This window comes from Capronia epimyces (assembly GCF_000585565.1).
Source record: "Capronia epimyces CBS 606.96 chromosome Unknown aczIQ-supercont1.2, whole genome shotgun sequence".
Taxonomy (NCBI): domain Eukaryota; kingdom Fungi; phylum Ascomycota; class Eurotiomycetes; order Chaetothyriales; family Herpotrichiellaceae; genus Capronia; species Capronia epimyces.
The window spans coordinates 2000625-2019637 of NW_006912905.1; the positions used below are offsets into that span (position 1 = coordinate 2000625).

Sequence of the window (19013 nt, forward strand, 5' to 3'; positions counted from 1 at the left end):
TCTCTCTCTGTCCCTCTCTCTCTGTCCCTCTCTCTCTGTCCCTCTCTCTCTGTCTCTCTCTCTGTCTCTCTCTCTGTCCCTCTCTCTGTCCCTCTCTCTCTCTCTGTCTCTCTGCCCCTCTGTCTCTAGATCCATAAACTGTGGACCTAAGAAGTCGGACGCAAGCAAAGAAATGATAGATATCAGATCAGGTAGCCAGTAGCCGGTAGCCGGCCATATGTTAAACCTTGGAGGCGAGTCAAGGTACATGTAGGTAGGTAGCGACAAGGAATTATATATCCGTATACTCCGTATATAAGAATAATAAAACCATATGGGCCTTGCCTACCCTATTGAGAAAAATACATGTCGGTAGTACCTTGTCGCAAATCTATGCCTACCCTAATTAGTGAAAATGAATCTATGCCTAAAGGGAAATGAGTCTATGCCGGTAGTACCCTAGTGAGAATGAATCTGTCTACCCTAGTGAAAATGAATGCCTGCCGTCGACACCGCCGGTAGACCCAGACCCAGACCCAGAACCAGGATCAGCGCCATGCTCCTCCAAATGATCGACGTCTTTCAAATCCTGGTCGACCATGTCGCCGAAATCAGCGGCCTCGAAGAACCTCCGTCCCTTCAGCGCGTCAGGCAGATAATCCTGGGCGACCTTGCCGTTTCTGTAGTTGGGATTATACTTGTATTCTTTGCCGTAGCCCAGGTCCTTCATGAGCTTGGTGGGGGCATTGCGCAGGTGGTAGGGGATGGGCAGGGCGGCGACGCCGGGCTCGTGCAGGGCATCCAAGGCGTTCTGCAGGCTGCGGTAGACGCGGGTGGATTTGGGGGCGAGACACAGGGCGACGGTGACATGGGCCAGGTTGATGCGGGCCTCGGGCATGCCGATCTTCTCGGCGGCCGTGTAGGCGGCGGTGGCGAGCGGGAGGAGCGACGGGTCGGCCAGGCCGACGTCCTCGGAGGCGATGACGATCATGCGGCGCGCAATGTACAGTGCATCCTCGCCCGACTGGATCATGCGCGCGAGATAGTACAAGGCGGCGTCTGGGTCGGAGCCGCGCACGGCCTTGTGGAAGGCCGAGATGGTGTCGTAATGCTGGTCGCCGGCGCGGTCGTACACGAGCGTCTTGGTCAACGACCGCTTGAGCACGTCGGTCGTCATGCCCGGCCGCCGCGAGAGATCCATGGCCAGTTCCAGCAGGTTGAGGGCCGTCCGGGCGTCGCCGTCGGCGAATGCCCCCAGGTACCGGATCAGCTCGTCATTCACCAGCGACGACGGCGCGTAGGTGTCGCGCTCGGCCTCCAGCGCCCGCGTGAGGATGTGGCAGATATGGGCGTCGCTCAGCTTCTGCAGCGTGAACGTCCGGCAGCGCGAGAGTAGTGCGTTCTGCACCTTGAACGACGGGTTTTCCGTCGTCGCCCCGATCAGCGTCACGTGGCCCGCCTCGACCGGGCCCAGGAACACGTCCTGCTGCGACTTGGAGAAGCGGTGGATCTCGTCGCAGAAGATGATGGTCTTGCGGCCCGTCAGCCCCAGCTCGCTTTTGGCCTCGGCGAAGATCTTCTTGCATTCCGCCACCCCGCTGCTGGTGCTGTTGATCTCGACGAACCGACTGCCCACCAGGCTGGCTATCACCCGCGCGATCGTCGTTTTGCCCGTCCCCGCCGCTCCCCAGAGGATCATGCTCGGCACTCGGTCTTGCTCGATCAGCCCTCTCAACACCCCGTCCGGTCCGACCAGGTCCTGGCCACAGACGTCGTCCAGGCACTTGGGCCGCATGCGTTCGGCTAGTGGTGCCGCTCTTTCGAACGCGTTGGACCTGGCCTTGGATTTCTTGTTCGCCGGGGTAAGTGCGTGTGGCGCCGGAGCCGCTGGTTGTTCAGCAGCATTTCCGATTCCGACTCCGATTCCAAGTCCAGCTCCAGCTCCGGTCCCAACTCCATTGTGATTATGCCGTGTTTCTTTGTCCTCGCTCTTCAAGTGTGTAAAAGAACCCGTAGGGTGTGTCGACGGCCAATCCGATATTCGCTTCGCCGCCGGCGGGCCATTTGCCTGCGTCGACGCATGATCAAACGACCGTTTCACCGCGGTCGATCGAGGCTCGCTCGGCGACGGCAACGGCTGCGACGAGGAGAAGAAGGACGCAAAGGAGGCAGAGGCAGATGCATCGCGCTTTGCACCGGGCGTCTTGAAGAGCGGGGCGACGGCCGGAGAGGAGAGACTTGCATTGTCGTCGTTATCAGGATCATGGTTGCCGGTGCCGTAGGCGGTGGCGGTGGCGGTGGAAGTGGCAGTAATGTCGGCCTCAACATCCTCGACACAGTCCGAATCGATGTGGTTGTTGATCTTGGCTGCATTCACCGACTTGCCGCAGATAGGACAACTGACCATCTCGACACTCCATGCTAGGGGGACTGGAACCAGACCACCAGACGGTCTCACTGCCAGTGGTCGACGCTCGACACTTCGACACAAAGAGTCGTCTTGGTCTTGTGCAGTCAAGTCAGGATGGCGGTGTGAGTGACGCCAGTTGAGATGAGACAGATACACCACACCCTATGCACCGCGGAGAATGTACAGAGTAAGTAATGTGAGTGGAGGGGATGGCTTATGGAGATAGGTATGGAGTATGGAGTACGCGCCGTGACACGGTGCGCGTGAGGGTTCCTAGGTCCCGTCCTTAGTCAGACCACTTAAGCTTAACCCTTAATTGGTCAGATGAGGCTCCCTGAGTCTAAGGCTCGAGCCCGCAATAAGGCTGCGCCTCCTGGGCCCCTGAGCCCCCTGTTGGCGGCACAGAGTATATTATGTCTTCTGTGTCTCTCCGGGCAATACCTCTTCTACCTGTACTCCGTAATGTACCAGGTCAAGGTCATCACCGCCACCTGGCATCGAAATATCGCGTCATATCATCCACAATATCACCCATATCTCCACTTGGATACCTCCAGTGCACTCACTGCCTGGTACTCTATGCCCGTTTGCGGGAACTGTATTGACAATGTTCCTTTCGATTACTTACTCGAGACGTCTACCGACCCACGAGCCAGTCCTTGGGCCTTCCTGATCTTGTCCTGTCTGATTTGCTCTTGTCGCAATGCCTCGACGTCGACGTCGACGACGCTCCCTTTGCGTCCCTTGTACGTGCTCTCGGGGAGGGCGTTGAGGGCATCTTCCTCCGCATCCAACTTCTTGAAAGTGAACCAGAACACAAACATGGCGACGAAGCTGAGGCATGCGATGATGACGTACAGCCAGATAAATAAGGGATCCTTCGCTAGAGGGACGAAGGCTTGACCAATCGCGCTCGAGAAGGCGTTGGTGAACCAGAACAATCCCGTGATGAACGAACGCATGTTCTTGGGCGCCTTGGTGAAGGCGTATTCCAGGCCCGTGATGGACGTGAAGATCTCGGCCAAGGCAATCAGCACATAGGCAGGCGTTTGCACCCAGACTGACAGGTCCGGCGGGCCGCGTTCAGCAATACAGTCGCCGTTGGTGGCGTGTTTCCCACACGGTGATTTGACGTAGATGTAGTGCTGGATCAGGGCCGCCACGACCATGGACGCGCTGCCGACGCCAAACCCAGCCGTGATTTTCTTGAGCGGAGTAAACCTGATTCCCGCCCTGAGGAGGAGAGGGTAGACGAACTTGTCACAGATAGGAATCAAGATCAGGAGTGCGATCGGATCCAGGTTCTGCACCAAATCATTGGGAAGCCCGTTGAGCTTCAGAGTCCCCGCCTGTGTCACCAAGTTGTTGGTCATCTGCGAATACGACAGCCAATATATCGGCAAGAATACGAAGACCGCACAGGCTGAGAGGCCGCGGCAGATCTCGTCAACCCAAGCATCGTCGAAGGTCATCCAGGAAGGTTTCACAGCCACGTTGCTAGGCTTGGCGCTCTCCCAGAACGCATCACTGCGAACCCTGTTGAGGAGCTTCTTTGGATTGAATGACCAGTTCCGTTTTAGCGCGAAGCCGAGGAGGTGGAAACTCTTAGATAAAACCGAGCCAGTCGGTGGCCGCTTCACGTAACGCTTCCGGCAGAAGATCATGATGGCGGGCGTGAACAGGAACAGGATGGTCGGCAACAGATATGCAAGCCAGAAACCTACATATTTTTCCTTTACCAAAAGGCCGGAAGTCAGTCAGTGTAGCCACAGGAGATAGAGCCGTTCAGTGAGCCTCTCTTGGAAAGAGCATCTCTGCTAGAGGGAACAACAGAAGGAAGTGGGCAGACAAACCGCGTATACCATGCCTGTCGCGATACGTTAGCGTTCAACGGTCACTCAACAAGGTAAAAGATCATACTAATCTGTCCTGCGAGCGCACCCACATTGATGAGAAAGTAATACCGCATGTAGATGCGAGCGATAGTCATTACTGGATCATGAATCACCTAGGGAGTGTTGTCAGCAACAGAGGACGTGGGAAATCTTGACGAGATGTGTTGGCAAGTGTTCCAAGAGGGAGAACTTACCCTTTCACCACTCTTCTCGGTGAATACAACGGCTCGGGGGTGTTCCATTTCGTACTGCTCGGCGACAAGAGGAGAGATGTTGCACTTGAAAAAGCCAACCCCCATGCCGAAAAAGATCAAGCCAAGGCAGAAGATGCCCATAGCCGTGGTTGATTTCTCGATGACCCCAGGGATGGCAGAGATCAGGATTATTATGTGCCCAAACGTAGCGAGCCCGATGGCAACATTGATGGTCTTGTAGCGACCCCAGTAGGTATCGGCGAGCCAGCCACCCAGCATCGGTGTGCTGTATACAGTTCAGCCATTACCGCCGCGTCCGCAACAGGCGAGATTGAGACGAACACATAAGAGAAGAAGGAGCTGAACAGGGTCAGACCGGTGGCAGCTTGTGTTCCGTAACCCAGAGCACCGGCCTGACCATCGGTTCCCCCTGCCCCGGTCTTAGAACCTTCGGGTAGAGGCCAGTTGATGTAGTTGTTGACTGCTCTGGGCGTCAATGGGTATGCAACATATCTCATCTCAGCTATGTAAACTCACAGACAACGATCGTGCCGTAGTAGGCGAACCTCTCACAGCACTCAATAATGCCTATCGTGTAGATTATCATCGGAACATGACCTTGGGTGCGTCTCAGCGTCTTCAGCTCCTCGTCTGTAGGGTATTGCTCCCCATTCGGGCCAACGAGGAGATCAGCTGAAATATCAGAGTCGGAGGTATGAAGGGTTTCATCTTTGTGGAAGTGCTGGGGTTGCTTTTCATCGAGAGACTCTGGGACGGGCGGGACATTGGCCTTAGCAATTTCCGCCGACTCGGGGTTCGCCGCGCCAGAAGACATGGTGCTGTCGAAGAGATGAAACGAAGAAGATAGAGATGGTAACAAGGAAAAGGTGCCCGTCGGAAGCCTGGAAGGTCGAATGCATTTAACGAGCAGCATACGAGGGGCCGCTTATCTTCCCAATCCCCAATGCAACCCTGCACAGTGCCGCCGGCATCAGGGTCTAGCCACACAGGCCAAGGCGAGGGCGGGCGAGTGGGATGGGTAGATCTGAGAGACATACACATCTTGCTATCGTCCAGTCGCAAGCCGATCGCATCGTGTCGTCTGATGTTTGCAGGTCGCAGGTCGCAGGTCGCAGTCTACGCTCCAATAGACCGAGCAGTGATGAGATGGGAGCGGTAATCGACCCCAGCCAATCGCAGGGCTTCCCCCTCCGCGGCGCGCCAAGACATGCCAAGCAACGCCAGCCGGTCCCGCTAGAGACTTCCGGTTCCTATGCGAGGCAGCCATAGGTCTCTAGGGACGACCGAGGTATTGTGCCATCTTGGCCAGCACGTCGTCGTTGAGGCTGTCGTCGACATTGGCTCTCGTCCTCAACACCCCTGAGTCTTGTCTGCAACGTTACGTCGGACGGCGTGGTGTCGAGATAAGGCCTCGCAGGCACCTAAGGATTTCGGTGGCCTGTGGCCGGTGGCCGGCTCTGCCCACTCTCTCTCACTGCCACCTTCCTGCACGACACACGCGCCATGCATTATGTATTGCTGAGATCGACATGATTGTAGACGCCACAGCCGTCATGACTTACAACATGCCGCACCCACCAGAATTTCTGGCTATCTAATATTAGCGGTTATTGTCATGGCATCTTCCAGGCCCATGCTAAGTTCACCGAGTTGAGCGACACTCTGAAGGGGTTAGGTGGAATGATTTCTTTCCACCAGGTTGATTCAACTGGTATCTGCTTGGTTCTCCGGCGTATGCTGTTTATGACATCGTTCATCAGAGGCATAAGCCCGTCCACGCTTTCTCATTATGATCAGCTGCTGCAATCAGACTCTCTGTAGTTTTCTCCTCCTCCTCCTCCTTCTCCTCCTCCTCAAGAAAGTGTTTTGATCTCCAGAGACTCATCTTCGGACTCGGGTCAGACTCGTAGGTTTCCTAGTTTTCCTCATCATCGGCGTCCGTTGCCTGTGCCTGCCATCCTGGCAACACCTTCTTTGTTAGAGGAAGTTGCTCAATCTCTTCATCACTCCAGCCGGCTGCCCGGAAAGCATCCAGAAAGGACATTGACTCGGTATCGGAATTGGTGATACCACCGTCCACTTCCTCAAATGAATCATCAACGGGGACCCACCAGGTACATATCTTCAAAGAGTGTCTAGCTATAACACGCCATGAATTTGAAGGACCAAATAAGACCATTGCCTTGGAGCTGCCCGTGGTCCCAAACTCGCGCAACAGGCTGCGGAAATAGCAAGGGCTCCTCTCACCATAAAATATTGTATTTTCATGAACACTAAGCATTATAGTGTCATGAGCGTTCCATTCGCCAACAATAGTTTCGTCCTGAAGATCGGGAGGGTGTTCTTCAAAAAACCGCTAGAAAGTTTGCCCGGATATTGTTCTGTACATTCCTTTAGTGAGGACGAGGTGGTATGAAGCATTGGGATCTGCGCCAGCTTGGAGAAATACCCTCAAGACCTGCGAAATAGAAGCAATATATGACGTTTTGTAGGAATTTAGGGATGTGGAAGCGGTACCATGCAAGCGCAAGAACACATTTCTCAGAAGTTGCTGCCAGATCGTTGCGTCTTTTTTGTATAATGGGTCGTTGCCAGGCAAATCCTGACCCGTGCTTGCGTTCACATCTGCCCCGAGCGAGACCAAGACAGGAATTGTTTGAAGAACCCCGCCCTTCCATTCCGACTGTAGGATGTGAACACCTTTCCGAAGGAGATTGGTCAGGTACTGGGGGTCTTCGCTCAGGCCGGAGCTCACCAGCTTATGCTTCGTATAAGTTGCATTCCCAAATTCCAAGAATGCTTCCACGTAGTCGACTTTGCCTGTGTCCGGATTGACAGGCCATTTGTTCCGGGCCTTGTTTCGGACCTTAGCCGAGTTCAACGAGTTCAAGATTCCCCATGAAAAGATCGTTTCGCAAACCTCCTCTAATTGCAACAGTATTTTGAAGTCGTCATTCTCGTCAGTCTCAGTACAGGCAAAATCGAAGCAGAACCTAAATTCACCGTGAAACCCCCGGGGGTCGTAGCCGACGATGAGCAACAGCTGCAAGACCAACCTGCAACGGGACCTGAGTTGGCGGAGATCTCTAGGTTGCATTGGTTTAGCCTCCAGCAATTGCCGGCCTGCTGGTGTTTGAAGGTATTCCCTTGCCGTTCGATGTATGAATGAAACCCGAACTTCACAATAGCTCCGGCGGAGCTCAACCAGCCGGTTCACGGTTGTAGGATATTGCCCTACAGCACTCGTCTGCAGTACAGATCGGTGACTTTTGAGATAGCTTGGCGGTATACGAGGTCCATCGACTATTTCGAGAAAGCCGGTACAACATGCCATCAATCTCGTTCGAGCTCTCTCAAGATCGATGCCTTTTCCCAGCTGCTCAAGGTCCAGACTGTTCGAGGCATCTAGGTATTCACGCTGCAACTCTTCATTACCTGCGACTGCAAATTCAACTAGAGACCGAACACCAAACTCTCGGGCGAATTGCAGATAGAGTGCGGCCTCTTTGGCGTAGAATGGGTGGTCTGCTTCCATTCTTTTCCACATGTGGGTATAGAGCTCGAATATTCCTTCTGGAATCTGGTCCAGACGGTCATGCAGAGTTCGCAGATCATCGCCATTTCGCATGCCTCGAAGCAAAGATTGGATGACCAAGCGGATCCAGAGAAAGACCCCTTGACCCTTGGCTACAAGATCGTGTACCAACTGAGCAATTTGTTCGGGAGATGGCAGAGGTAGAGATTCCATCCTTGAGTTGTTGATCAGACTGTCCTCGACGTAACGGGTGATGTCGCCTCTGGTAAGGTCTTGCAGACGTAGCTTAGAGCAATCACGGTACAGTTCTTTGAGAGTGGTGGAGGGCCGGCTGGAAATGCATATCTTAACGCCCTTCTGCCCGCGGAAGACTTTGAGAATATCAATAATCGCGTCGAAGTCGTTCTGCAGGCCTCGAAACTCGTCCAGCCCGTCGAGAAAGAGACATAATCGATTGGGAACCGCTTCTACCGCCATGCGAAGAAGGGGTAGAAGTTGCTTTTTGGTCCAGACAGTGGAGGCTCTCTTTTCCTTTGCCCATACTGGGAGGGCGACCGATGACGAGTCAAGGCAGGTAAGGATCCGCCAAATCAAAGAACGTAAAAGGCCAATTTCATTCTTCTGGAGGGGAACACCTGTGTCCCAGAAGAAGAAGGTCAGGAGTAGCGGAGGGAGGTCCGATGGCGTCGATGTGAGTGCAGCTTTCGGTCTCTCATCTTGGACGAGGAAGTTCATCAAAGTCGACTTTCCAGAACCGGGCTTTCCGAGAATCCAATAAAGTTGGTCATCGTCGTTCCGGGCCCAATCAAGGAAACTGCTCCAGGGCTTGTCGAGCCATGGCTTGTTGAGTTGTACAGAATCTTTGAAGATCCATTCAAAAGTTTGGGCGTGCGCATCCTCGATGCTATCTTGTCGTTGGTCGATCTCTGGGAAATGCAGACTTTTAAGCAAGTTGTCCAATTCGGCGCGCTCGGCCTGTCTTTGGACCAAGTGGTCGACTTTGCTGTCGATAAGTTGCCGCGTGGCAACATGCTCGCTTTTATTCTGGTTTTCAGCCGTCTCGTTCACCTGCTTCATCTCGTTCATTGCGGTAACAAGGCCCTTGACACACGTATTCCCTTTGACAAGTTCTTGGAGCAGTTTCTTTTGCAATTCGTCGAGCTTGTCAACGACATTTGTCTGTTGCGCCGAGAGGGTGCCCATGTTCTGGCTGCAAATCGTGATCGTGTTAGCCCGGGAATTTCACACTTGGAGCGGCGAATGTATTTACCCAAGATGGACGAGAATCTTCGAGTCCAAGACTTTTGCGTACTGATCCAGCTTGAACTTCAGTTCTTCGAGGCGCCTCCATCTTCTTTTCATCTTGATCTTGACGGCGTGGATCAGGGCACCAGTCCGAGTGGCTGCTGGCCCGATCTGTAAAGATTTGAGTACTTTTTGGAGCTCATCGGCGACCCCTTCGCAAGTTTTGGTCAGCTCGGTGAGTGCGACGTCGCTTTGCAAAAGCGAAATCTTGTTGGGGGCGTTTTCCAGTGAAATCCGCAATTCGTGGTTGCACTCCGACAATTGTGCGGTTGCGTAGGACATCGCATCGATCTGAGCGGTTGTACCTCGTTCACGGAATTCTTTATAGACCTCGACCGCTTTCCATGACGCGTCCAAGAGCTGGACAACATTGGCGACCACGCCCAGGGCAACAAGACCCTCCATGTTGGAGAGCTTTCAATGGGGTGCGTGGGTGGCCAGAAAACCGCAGAGGATAAAGTCAAGGCAAGAGGCTGCTCAGCCAGCTGGGCAGAGTTCAAGTTGTTATCAAGTTGTGAGGTGCAATTCCGCGAGAGGCGCCAGGCGCCAGTTTTGGCCCCTCGGCGACCTGGCGGACTATCCTGTAATCCTAGGAGTACATCTTCCGCTCAGGAGTACTGTATTTCGGCTGATATGAAGCTGGGTCACAGAGCTCGGGGGCTCACTCGGCCGCAAGGGTGAATACAGAAACTGGGGGGTCATTCAGCTCATCACAAGCAGAAGGTAGGTTGAAATCAGCAAGAGGAGTGGACGCATAGTACTCTTGGAGGGGTAATACTCTCTGTAACTTCACCACTGCCTCAGCCGAATGCGCCTCGGACTAAGCCAGAGCCTGCTCAGCCCCAGTCTCAGCCTCAGCAAGCTCAGCCACTCAATAGTATGGAGTACACAGCAGTCGTGCGAGGATTGTACAGGAATACAGAGCTCTTGGCCTTGCTCAATCTGTTTTGACGGCGATGATGGCGTCCCTCCCAAACCTTTGCACTTTATTAACTCTTCGATATACCCTCTTCAAAGCCATGGTGCTACCCGTCATGAGGACCGCTGAAACAGGCACAAGGCATAGCTTCTGCCGCATGGACAGCCGCGCAAGGAGCGGATAAGGATACCTGTAAAGAAAGGTGTCAACCTCAGCCCCATCGGCGACACCCCGAAACATTGAATTCGAACACGAATACTAATTTCAGGGGAGTCTCACCATCGGTTCTGCGAGAAACAGTACTCCAGCCAAGCCAAGTATGACAACGCCATAAAAGAGTTGAGCGCAAGGGCACCGTCAGCCTTGATCGACCACGGCGGGCTCAGGAGCATCAAATCCAGTATTATCATGATGCCCGGCATAGCGTGGAAGCCGAAATCTGGGATGAACGGGACCTCGTGCCCAGGAGGCACGACCAACGTCTTGTCAATACAGCGCAGGCCCCAGTAGGAGATGGTGACGAGAAGCTCCAGGGGCGTCGCGCATACGGAGAGCCTGCTCTTGAGAGCAGCGAGTCGGGTGTTTTGAGAGAGGTCGGCAACGAATCCGGTTGCGAATGTCATGGTGGATAACGTGAGCGCAATGATGGTCAGGAACTGGTACGACCCGCCGAAGCCTCTGTGGAGCGGGTTGGTGATGTTCGGCAGCCATACAAACGAGGCCGCAAAGCATAAGAGCCCCGTTGCATGGATGGTGGCTGACACGCTTCGTGGCGAGGACGTCAACCTCTGCAGAGCGGGTGTTGTTGTCATGGCCATAATGCACGGTCAGACTCGCGAAGGTGCGAAGGTGTAAAGAGAGGGAGGGCGATTGAAGGTATGGAAGGCTCGTATCAGCTTCGTATAACGTATTACGCCGTATACACTATATACAGTATATACAGTATATGCCTTATGATCAGAGTTCTCCGCGAAATCACCAGATATCGTGTATGCTCCCAGCTAGGTATACTATGAGTTTCACGGAAATACTTTTTGGTTGTCAGGCCAGATCTTGATATTGGTAGAGTATCTATCTAAGCTGCTGCCCATCTACACTGAAAAGAATCTTGCCAGCCTCTCTCGAACCCGAGGCAGATGCCGTGTACACCAGCAACACCTCGACCTGGCCCACGGCCTTTTTTGGGATTTGGGGGGATGGACTCGGAGCAAAGCTACACAAGTCCGTCCTCTGATCCATATACTCCTGCATACCGGTGACGGTCAGATCCTGCATGCTCGAATCCGGGCCACCAGAAGCATATCGACAGAGGACCTTCTTCGGAACCGAACTGGTGCAATGCTGGTTTCTGTGGGTTTCGACTCGATCTGCCCTAGAAGACATGCAATGTTCGACAGATCGTGAGTTGGCGGAGGAAGTCGAAAGTTGAAACTGGACAAACAAGCATGCAAGGCTCGCTCCGAAGGCGAACTCGTTCGTGCGGATGGCGGGATCCCTCCGATCGCCTTCTCACCACGGTCATTGCTTTCGACTTTCTCCGAAGATGAGTGAAGAGACAATGGGCCCCGGCTGAAACAAGGGAATGCTTCGGAGAAGACGACCAGAGGGGCGCAACAACAACACCAACGAGGGCCTCAACATCCACGCACACGTCAACGGCCGCCATGAGATAACCCCCGAGATCACAACTCAACAACAAAAAATGTTTGGGTCGGAAGAGCCTACACAACATCGTCCAAGAACAACGGGGGCTCTTAAACCGACTTGGATCCAAACGTTCAGAATACAAGGCCTGCTTCGTCCCCGAGATACCACCGTGTCAGATGGACACGAGGTATATAAGATCGATAGGACTTATCTTTCCACTCCATCACGCGACTCCGGCAGCGATAATAATGGCGCAGTGCCACTGATCTCATCACACCAAACGCCTTGCTTAACACCTCCCATGCGAGAGAGGCGCGACGGCCACTCTGGGGAGTCGAGGGCCATCGGAAGGTTGGCGGAGAAAAGAGCAAGGTTCCCCAACCTGAGGAAGGGAGACGGTCTGCGCCGCCAGAGAAGGGGCAGGGAAGGAACTCTCGTCCCTCGGTGTTGTCCTGGGGACTTATTGCCTGACAGGAATCAAGGCCGGATAGTCCTTGGTCAAATTGACTTCGGAAGATTCGCTCTTGTTCCCTAGCCAAGACAAAGAAATCCCCCACAAAGCATATCATCATTCAACATCACACGCGCATGACTCAATGCCACCCGATAAATCTCGTTCACCGCTGTCATGTTTCAATCGGAATTTCATTCTTTCCTCCACCAATGTTCAATAGCTTTCCACTGTATGCCACTCTGGGAGATGGCGGGCTTCAGGTTGTGCCACAGCAGTACCTGTCGGTTCTTCTTCGGTCGCTCTTAAAAATCAATCAGTCTTCAACGGAATATTTTCATTCCCCATTCCAGATGCTCCCCCGCTTGCTATCAATCCTCGTTGGCGGAGTCTCCTTATACGCCCGTTGTCCGGCAAATCCGAGCTTTGAGTCGTGGTAGCCACCTTCCTGCATTTCGACCTCTTTGGATGGGGTATACCTGGGCGCAGGCGACAAAGGCCTCGTATTGTCCACTGCAGACAGTGGGATATCCGCAAAGCCGGCATACCGGTCCTGGTTGTCAGAGCGGAAGTCGGGATTTGACACAGTAGATGAAGGAAATGCCGGAGCACCACCTTCACCTCTGACTTTGTCCCGCCCAGCCCAAAGCGTGAGAGCGTGGATGACCCCAATGAGCACAACCAGAACCCAGACGAGGAGGATGACGGTCGAAATGATTGCCTCTGTCCGAATGGCATCTGTTAGCGTATTGACGACGCGGGCAACAGCGCTGGAGATCTTATCGCTCGCGGCATCGCCGGGACTCGCGAGGAATGAGTCACTGGGATCGCTGGTTGATGCGAGACTTGCAACGGCGCCCAGGCTAAAAGTGTCGTTCGGAAGCGTGGGGAAGTCGACGTGGGCGTTATCGTGGACCCAGGTCAGGCCTTTCTCGATGCCCGCGACTTTCATGAGGACAAGGCAGTACAGTACCTCCAGGATCGGGTCATACAGAGGAGTGCCGCCGAAAGTGACGTTCAGCACCTCTGTTGTCTTGTCCACAAATGCGTTCAGAGTGTCGTTAATCGCAGTCGTTGTGGTGTTGACCCAACCCAACATGTTCTGATTGATGTCGTGGCTGGTGGACGCAATAGCTGCGTTAGTGCCGACGGCCCATTCCTGAGACGCATTGTTGAGTTGTGCCACGACCTTGTCGGAAAAGGCACCCACTTGGTTGCTTAGGTTGGGAACCTCCCTTTCGAGCGATCGGAGCAGGATTGCCTGACAGGCGCACGAGAACAAACCCGCCAGTGCAAGTGCGAGGACGAACAACGCGGCATCGGACGTAGCGTACGCAATCACCCAGCGAATGAGATTTTTCTTGCGCCTAGACTCAAACGAGTGGGAGAGTTTCAGCCCGGCGGATGAAGTATATGGCCTACTGACCAAGTACACAACATCCATGGGATCATGCGCATCTGAATGAACCAGCGGGCTACGCTCTTGCATCTTGCGCCAACGCCGAATCTCGCGCCACGCCATGGGAAGCATGGCGAGGATGGCCAGGGTAAGCAGAACGCCAATGAAAATTTTGCGCGCAATAGCAGCCAGGCTGACCATGTCGTCAAAGAAGTCGTTAATCCCGTCATTGTCACTGCAGAAGGTAAGTTCCTGCTTCTGTGGTACGGGGAACGTCGACCGGTTGAACGTGTAGTTGCCAAGTGATCCATTGATGAGTTGCTTGACCTCTTCAAACGGGAGCCGGATAACGCCTTCGGTGAAATTCTTGACCTCATCAAAGGTGGGGATTGACTGATTGAGCTTCTGAAGATCGGCGTCTAGGTTTGCTGGTAGCTTGAGGGCTTGAAGGGTTTTGACCTGCTGAGTCAAGTTCAGTGGCGGAGGTTGAGGAACTGATAGTCCGAATGCTGTGATATCCTTGAGAGCGTCTAGAAATTTGTTGTAGGCCGACTCAAAGTCGCCCACCACACCTGACATGTCATTCCCGAGATTCTTGGTGAGCGTGTTGAGACCGGTTTGCGCCGAGTCCAAGGCTCCAATGACCGAATGCAAGCTCCCGCTCACAGCGAAAGTGATCAGGCAGAGATAGGTGTTTGTCATCATGCCAATGACAAACACGACAATCTCTTCAACCGCCGTAACGCTCAAGGTGGTCATCTGCATCAGGCCGTTGACCGACTTCTCGACACCAGTGGCGGCCATTTCATTTACTCCTTGAGACATATAATGAGGCATGGATGCCATGGTGGAACCCATCGACTCAACGTCCGAACATGCGGATAGAGCTTCGCGTCGCGCCGAGCCCAAGTCGTTGTCGATCCCGGAGATGGCGATAAGGGTGCGAGCAAGAACAAGTAGGAGCAGAATGGTCCATCGATTGAGCCATATCTGCGATAAACGAGCCCGGAGGCCAAGGTAGGGTGTGATGGATGGTGCAGTGTGTGCCAACGACCGAGGTGGGTCTTGGTTGGAGTAGTAGTCTCGTATCTCATGGCTGCCGGCAGGCATGGATGGAGGAAGGCCAGCCGGAAAGGCTGACGGGGCGGACATGGAGGAAAGATCGACGGGAAATTATCTGGATATCCAACTCAGAAGTAAGTATTTTGTTATGCTGATGGTAGAGTGCTGTAGTAAGGCGGAAGCGTGGCTCGCTCAGTCAAGACAGCAAATGTGTGAGGGATTCTGGTGATACAACAAGTGACAAGGCCGTTTAGGTGACAAGGAAAGTCAAAGTCATCGAGACTTTGTTGAAAGAAAATTATGCTAAAAGCAAACAAAAGGAGATTCGTGACTTTGAATGCAACAATAAACAATAGCGAGAGCAGTGAATGAGAGTTGATTGACAAAGGACCCGCAAGAGTCGGGGACAATAAGAACAATAAGTCAAGAATAGGAATTCTGTCGCACGTACCGCTTTCCCCGTGAATCACTCCTCCACGCCGCAGATCCACCGGCAACATGTCGCACAAAACTCTTCCTGAGATTGAACCGGAATCCAGGTGTCTCAGGAGAGCAGAACTTGTAGCGGCGGAAGGATGTCAACTGGTAGCCATGTTTCCAACCAGGTCGGCGCCTAAATCTGGAAACAGCGCTACTAGGCTGAAGAAGCGCCCGCCAACCATCTCGCCCTCGCTTCTGGCACGTCAGACACGCGCTCTCACGTGAGTCGAGGGTTGAAACTCGTTGATGCAACGGAGGAGATGGAGGGGGCAGGCGGTCTTCAGGTCACTTCGCCATTTTCCCAGCTGCCTCGGTGCCGTTCCGAGCATGGTGCGGCTCCAATCTGCTGGGCAGATGAGTGTAGCTTGACCAACCGAGACACCGTCCCAGAAACAGCACCGAGGAGCCGGGAATGAGGCACGACGAAGCAACTTGACGTCCGAGCTTGTGCCTCAGCAGAGACAACGACGAGGCGGAGGGAAGCAGGCTTTTAAGAAGTCAGCCACCCAGCCCGATGTGGCGCCTGGGTGGCGTCAACCAGACATCGCATTAAGGTATTAAGGTGGGATGGGAATGAAATCATTCCTTGTTTCCACCCCTGTCATTCCCGTGCTTGGCATTCTTAGCCGCCCGCTTCTGGCCTAGTATCCTATGGCCTTAGGAGCCTCAGGGCCCTTCACAGATCCTTGCCTCGTCCTATGTACTCCGTAGCAGGTATCACTCTGTACTTTGATGGTGTACAACTAACTACGTATAGCCCTCTATCCGTATACTAAGGTGCCGGTGCCAGTGCCAGTGCTAGGGTGAGAGGAGCACAAGCCCCGCCATGCGATACCGTACACGTCTACTTGCTTCGTAATCATTATCTCAAGTAGGCCTATGCTGTTTACAAGTAGTCCTGTCAATATTTCAAGAGCAACAAGGTACTATGAGACGCCAATCTTCCTTCTTGTCACGACTGCGCAGTTTCATTTCTGGCGCGCGATTGCGATATGTTTGTGCGTCAATGGGCTCGACCAGGGGTTTCAACCTGAATTGGCAGTTGCGAGCCCTGCAGTCATATATATCGGACCTGGCGCAGACTCTTCGAGATGGCGAGTGCATAGTCTTTGCGTGTCGGAAGCACGAGGCAGTCATCAGCAGAACGAGGTCGTGTCACGCTGGTCAGTCGTTGCGTATCGTACACCGGTCTCAAGAGGTAGAACAATGCGTCCAAGAGCTCAAGTTGCACTCATGAACAGTCACAGCATGCACGACGGTAGTGAGGGATGTAGGGGACGGCTCATCCGCAGCTTCGAGGAGGCGGGTCATGTCGTCGAGTGGTTCGAGATCAACCAGCAGAAGCACATAATCCACAGTCACGAGCCAGGTCACAGTCAACTCCACGCGCCTTATCGTTGCTCACCTTGACCTGGAACACCTTGTTGCTGGTTCGCCGCAATCGCCGAGTACCACAACTGAAGATAATTCTGGTAGCCACCGTAGGCAGCATACGGGTCAGCCGCACCTGCAGCCGTGGGTGGGAGAGCCGGTTGAGTCGGCTGGGCCGGCTGGGCGGCAGGCATCCCACTAACAGGATAACTGGGCGGTTGGGCCGCCGGGTATCGGTCCGTGTACTCATCGTGAGTTTCACGACCCTGAGTTCGAGCACGCTACTTGCGGTCAGTAGGGTGCCTTAAAAGGTGATTTTTGGGCCACTTACTACCGTGTCAACTTTCTCCATGATGGCACGTTTGGCGGCGTCGACAGCGTGTCTGCTGCCGATCAACCCAATTTCGCGCTCGACATCCCGACCAGTTGCCGGCGAGACGTTGATTTTGCATCCTGTCTGGTTCTGCATGTCACGAATTGACTCACCCCCTGCAGACAACATTAGCGATGGGTCTTGAACCACACTTTCACACAACATTACCTTTGCCGATAATCATGCCAACTGCATCGCCGGGCACAACAATGCTGTCGTTCACCTTGCCGTTGGGATCCTCCCGCTCCCGGTGGAGATCCTTGACGCTGATGCCCTTTTGATCGCTCTCCACAATTTCTAGGATCAAGTCTCTCGCATACTGTTGAGCCGACAGACTGCCGATCAGGTTCACCGGTCGCAATCCGTTGACACTTTTGTTTTCTCCCACGATATTAATGTGACAGCCACTTCGGTCCTGTAAATCTCGAATCGTCTCGCCACCTCTGCCAATGATCAAGCCCACCGTTCGGTCCGGGACCATCATCTGCAGACTGTCGCCTTCCTTGGTAGTGACCACTGAAGACTTAGTTTGACTGCGAGGTTTGTCTTGTCCCCTCTTGGCCAACTCGTTGTCCTCGATGATCTTGAAGATCTCGGCTTTGGCAGCTGCCCGAGAAGATCGATTGCCTGAAATCCTACAATGCCTTTGGCTCCCAGGAACTTCCGGCCCATCGAGGAACTGGACGCGAGCGCCAGTTGTGCTCTCGACTCGTCGAAGGTTCTCACCGGAGCGCCCAATGATCAAGCCCACCACGCCCTTGTCCAATGGAAGGACTTCGGAATCGCCCTCGGCCCCTCTGTCCCTGCCTGGTGATCGATCATCCCGATATCTCGGGGGGGAGTTACGTCCACCTCGGGGTGAGAACGAACGCTCCCTGCTGTAACTGGGTGCGGTGATACGCCGTTCATCACGATATGGGTTATAGGAATCTCGCAAGCCATCCCTGCTTGAGCGAGGTGGAGACCGCGAGGGTGAACGGGACCGCCGGTAGCCCCGGCCACCTGAACGAGGGTCGGGATTGAGGGGAGCTGTCAGATACCGTTAGCTGGTAGAAGATACGGCTAGAAGGCGAGTCGTACGTCTGCTGGGGTCATAAGAAATACCCTTCTCCGCCGCGATGCCACGAGCTTTGGCGATTGCGTCTGCAATACTGACTGAGCCGGAACTGACTGGTCTTATGTTCGCTAAATCGACGCTGCCAGAATGGATCGGTTGGGGAAGTCCGTATGCCGTCGTGCTGCTCGTCGGCGTGGCATACTGAGGGGGAGGGTAGGGTGCGCCAGGCACAGGCGGAGGAGGAGCTTGCGATGGTGTGCCACCTTGTCTCTGAGCTGCGAGGGCCGCGAGGATATTGCTGAGGTCAGCCATGATAGAGAACCGATGGCAAGCGAGTCAACGACGCTGCTCTACAGTAGACAGATCACGGAGTGGGAAGAGATGCCCACAGAACGAGATGAGGCCGACAAGTAGTGAAGGCCCGTGGTGGCAGCAATGCTGGTGGTGGTGGGGTTTGCAGCCAATTTTTGAAAATGCAGCAGCCATCAAGATCGCAGCCAATCCCATGGTCACGTGCGGCAAACTCGATGCTAATCTCAGGCGGGACTAGCTCAGTTTTCACCTCGAGGCTGCAGGTGCCCGCCCGCCCCTTTCCCTGAACGTCCTCTCGTTCAAGACTCTACAGTTGGAAACGTATCAAGCCCTACCATGTAGGTCCCATGTGCCTCCAGGTGCTTGATCTGAGCTCTGTGACGACTTGCCACTATGCCGCTCTTGCCTGTTGCTCGAAAAAATCAAAATCTACCCCTTTTTGAAGCTCTTCCTGGGTTCGCAAATCTAAAAGCGATCAGCATCCCTGCAAGCCTCGATGCCAACATAGGGCTCCAAGTGCAATGGCTGTAGAAGCAGATACTTGCTCTGGCTGTCTGAGATGTGGTATTGGGGCTTGCCCAGGGTAACAAGATGTCTGTATAA

At 54.0% G+C, this 19013-nt stretch overlaps 6 protein-coding genes across 6 annotated transcripts; all 6 read right to left on the reverse strand.

Annotated features, from left to right (window-relative positions):
- Window positions 1–457: 457 nt before the first annotated feature.
- A1O3_02532 (ATPase) lies at window positions 458–2386 on the reverse strand (the record flags this gene model as incomplete). The annotated part of the gene is made up of 1 exon (XM_007732672.1): window positions 458–2386. One exon carries the CDS (start codon window positions 2384–2386, stop codon window positions 458–460), a length of 1929 nt encoding a protein of 642 aa, XP_007730862.1.
- A 623-nt stretch (window positions 2387–3009) lies between these two features.
- On the reverse strand, window positions 3010–5313 carry A1O3_02533 (POT family proton-dependent oligopeptide transporter; the record flags this gene model as incomplete). Its single annotated transcript, XM_007732673.1, has 5 exons — window positions 3010–4122; window positions 4293–4397; window positions 4479–4764; window positions 4821–4959; window positions 5016–5313. The coding sequence occupies 5 exons, from the start codon at window positions 5311–5313 to the stop codon at window positions 3010–3012; spliced, it is 1941 nt and encodes a 646-aa protein (XP_007730863.1).
- Window positions 5314–6855: 1542 nt separating this feature from the next.
- A1O3_02534 (uncharacterized protein) lies at window positions 6856–9744 on the reverse strand (the record flags this gene model as incomplete). The annotated part of the gene is made up of 2 exons (XM_007732674.1): window positions 6856–9244; window positions 9305–9744. 2 exons carry the CDS (start codon window positions 9742–9744, stop codon window positions 6856–6858), a joined length of 2829 nt encoding a protein of 942 aa, XP_007730864.1.
- Window positions 9745–10276: 532 nt separating this feature from the next.
- On the reverse strand, window positions 10277–11076 carry A1O3_02535 (uncharacterized protein; the record flags this gene model as incomplete). The annotated part of the gene is made up of 2 exons (XM_007732675.1): window positions 10277–10448; window positions 10538–11076. 2 exons carry the CDS (start codon window positions 11074–11076, stop codon window positions 10277–10279), a joined length of 711 nt encoding a protein of 236 aa, XP_007730865.1.
- A 1617-nt stretch (window positions 11077–12693) lies between these two features.
- On the reverse strand, window positions 12694–14907 carry A1O3_02536 (uncharacterized protein; the record flags this gene model as incomplete). Its single annotated transcript, XM_007732676.1, has 1 exon — window positions 12694–14907. The coding sequence occupies one exon, from the start codon at window positions 14905–14907 to the stop codon at window positions 12694–12696; it is 2214 nt and encodes a 737-aa protein (XP_007730866.1).
- A 1781-nt stretch (window positions 14908–16688) lies between these two features.
- A1O3_02537 (uncharacterized protein) lies at window positions 16689–18410 on the reverse strand (the record flags this gene model as incomplete). The annotated part of the gene is made up of 4 exons (XM_007732677.1): window positions 16689–16949; window positions 17000–17157; window positions 17210–18070; window positions 18122–18410. The coding sequence occupies 4 exons, from the start codon at window positions 18408–18410 to the stop codon at window positions 16689–16691; spliced, it is 1569 nt and encodes a 522-aa protein (XP_007730867.1).
- Between the last annotated feature and the right edge of the window lie 603 nt (window positions 18411–19013).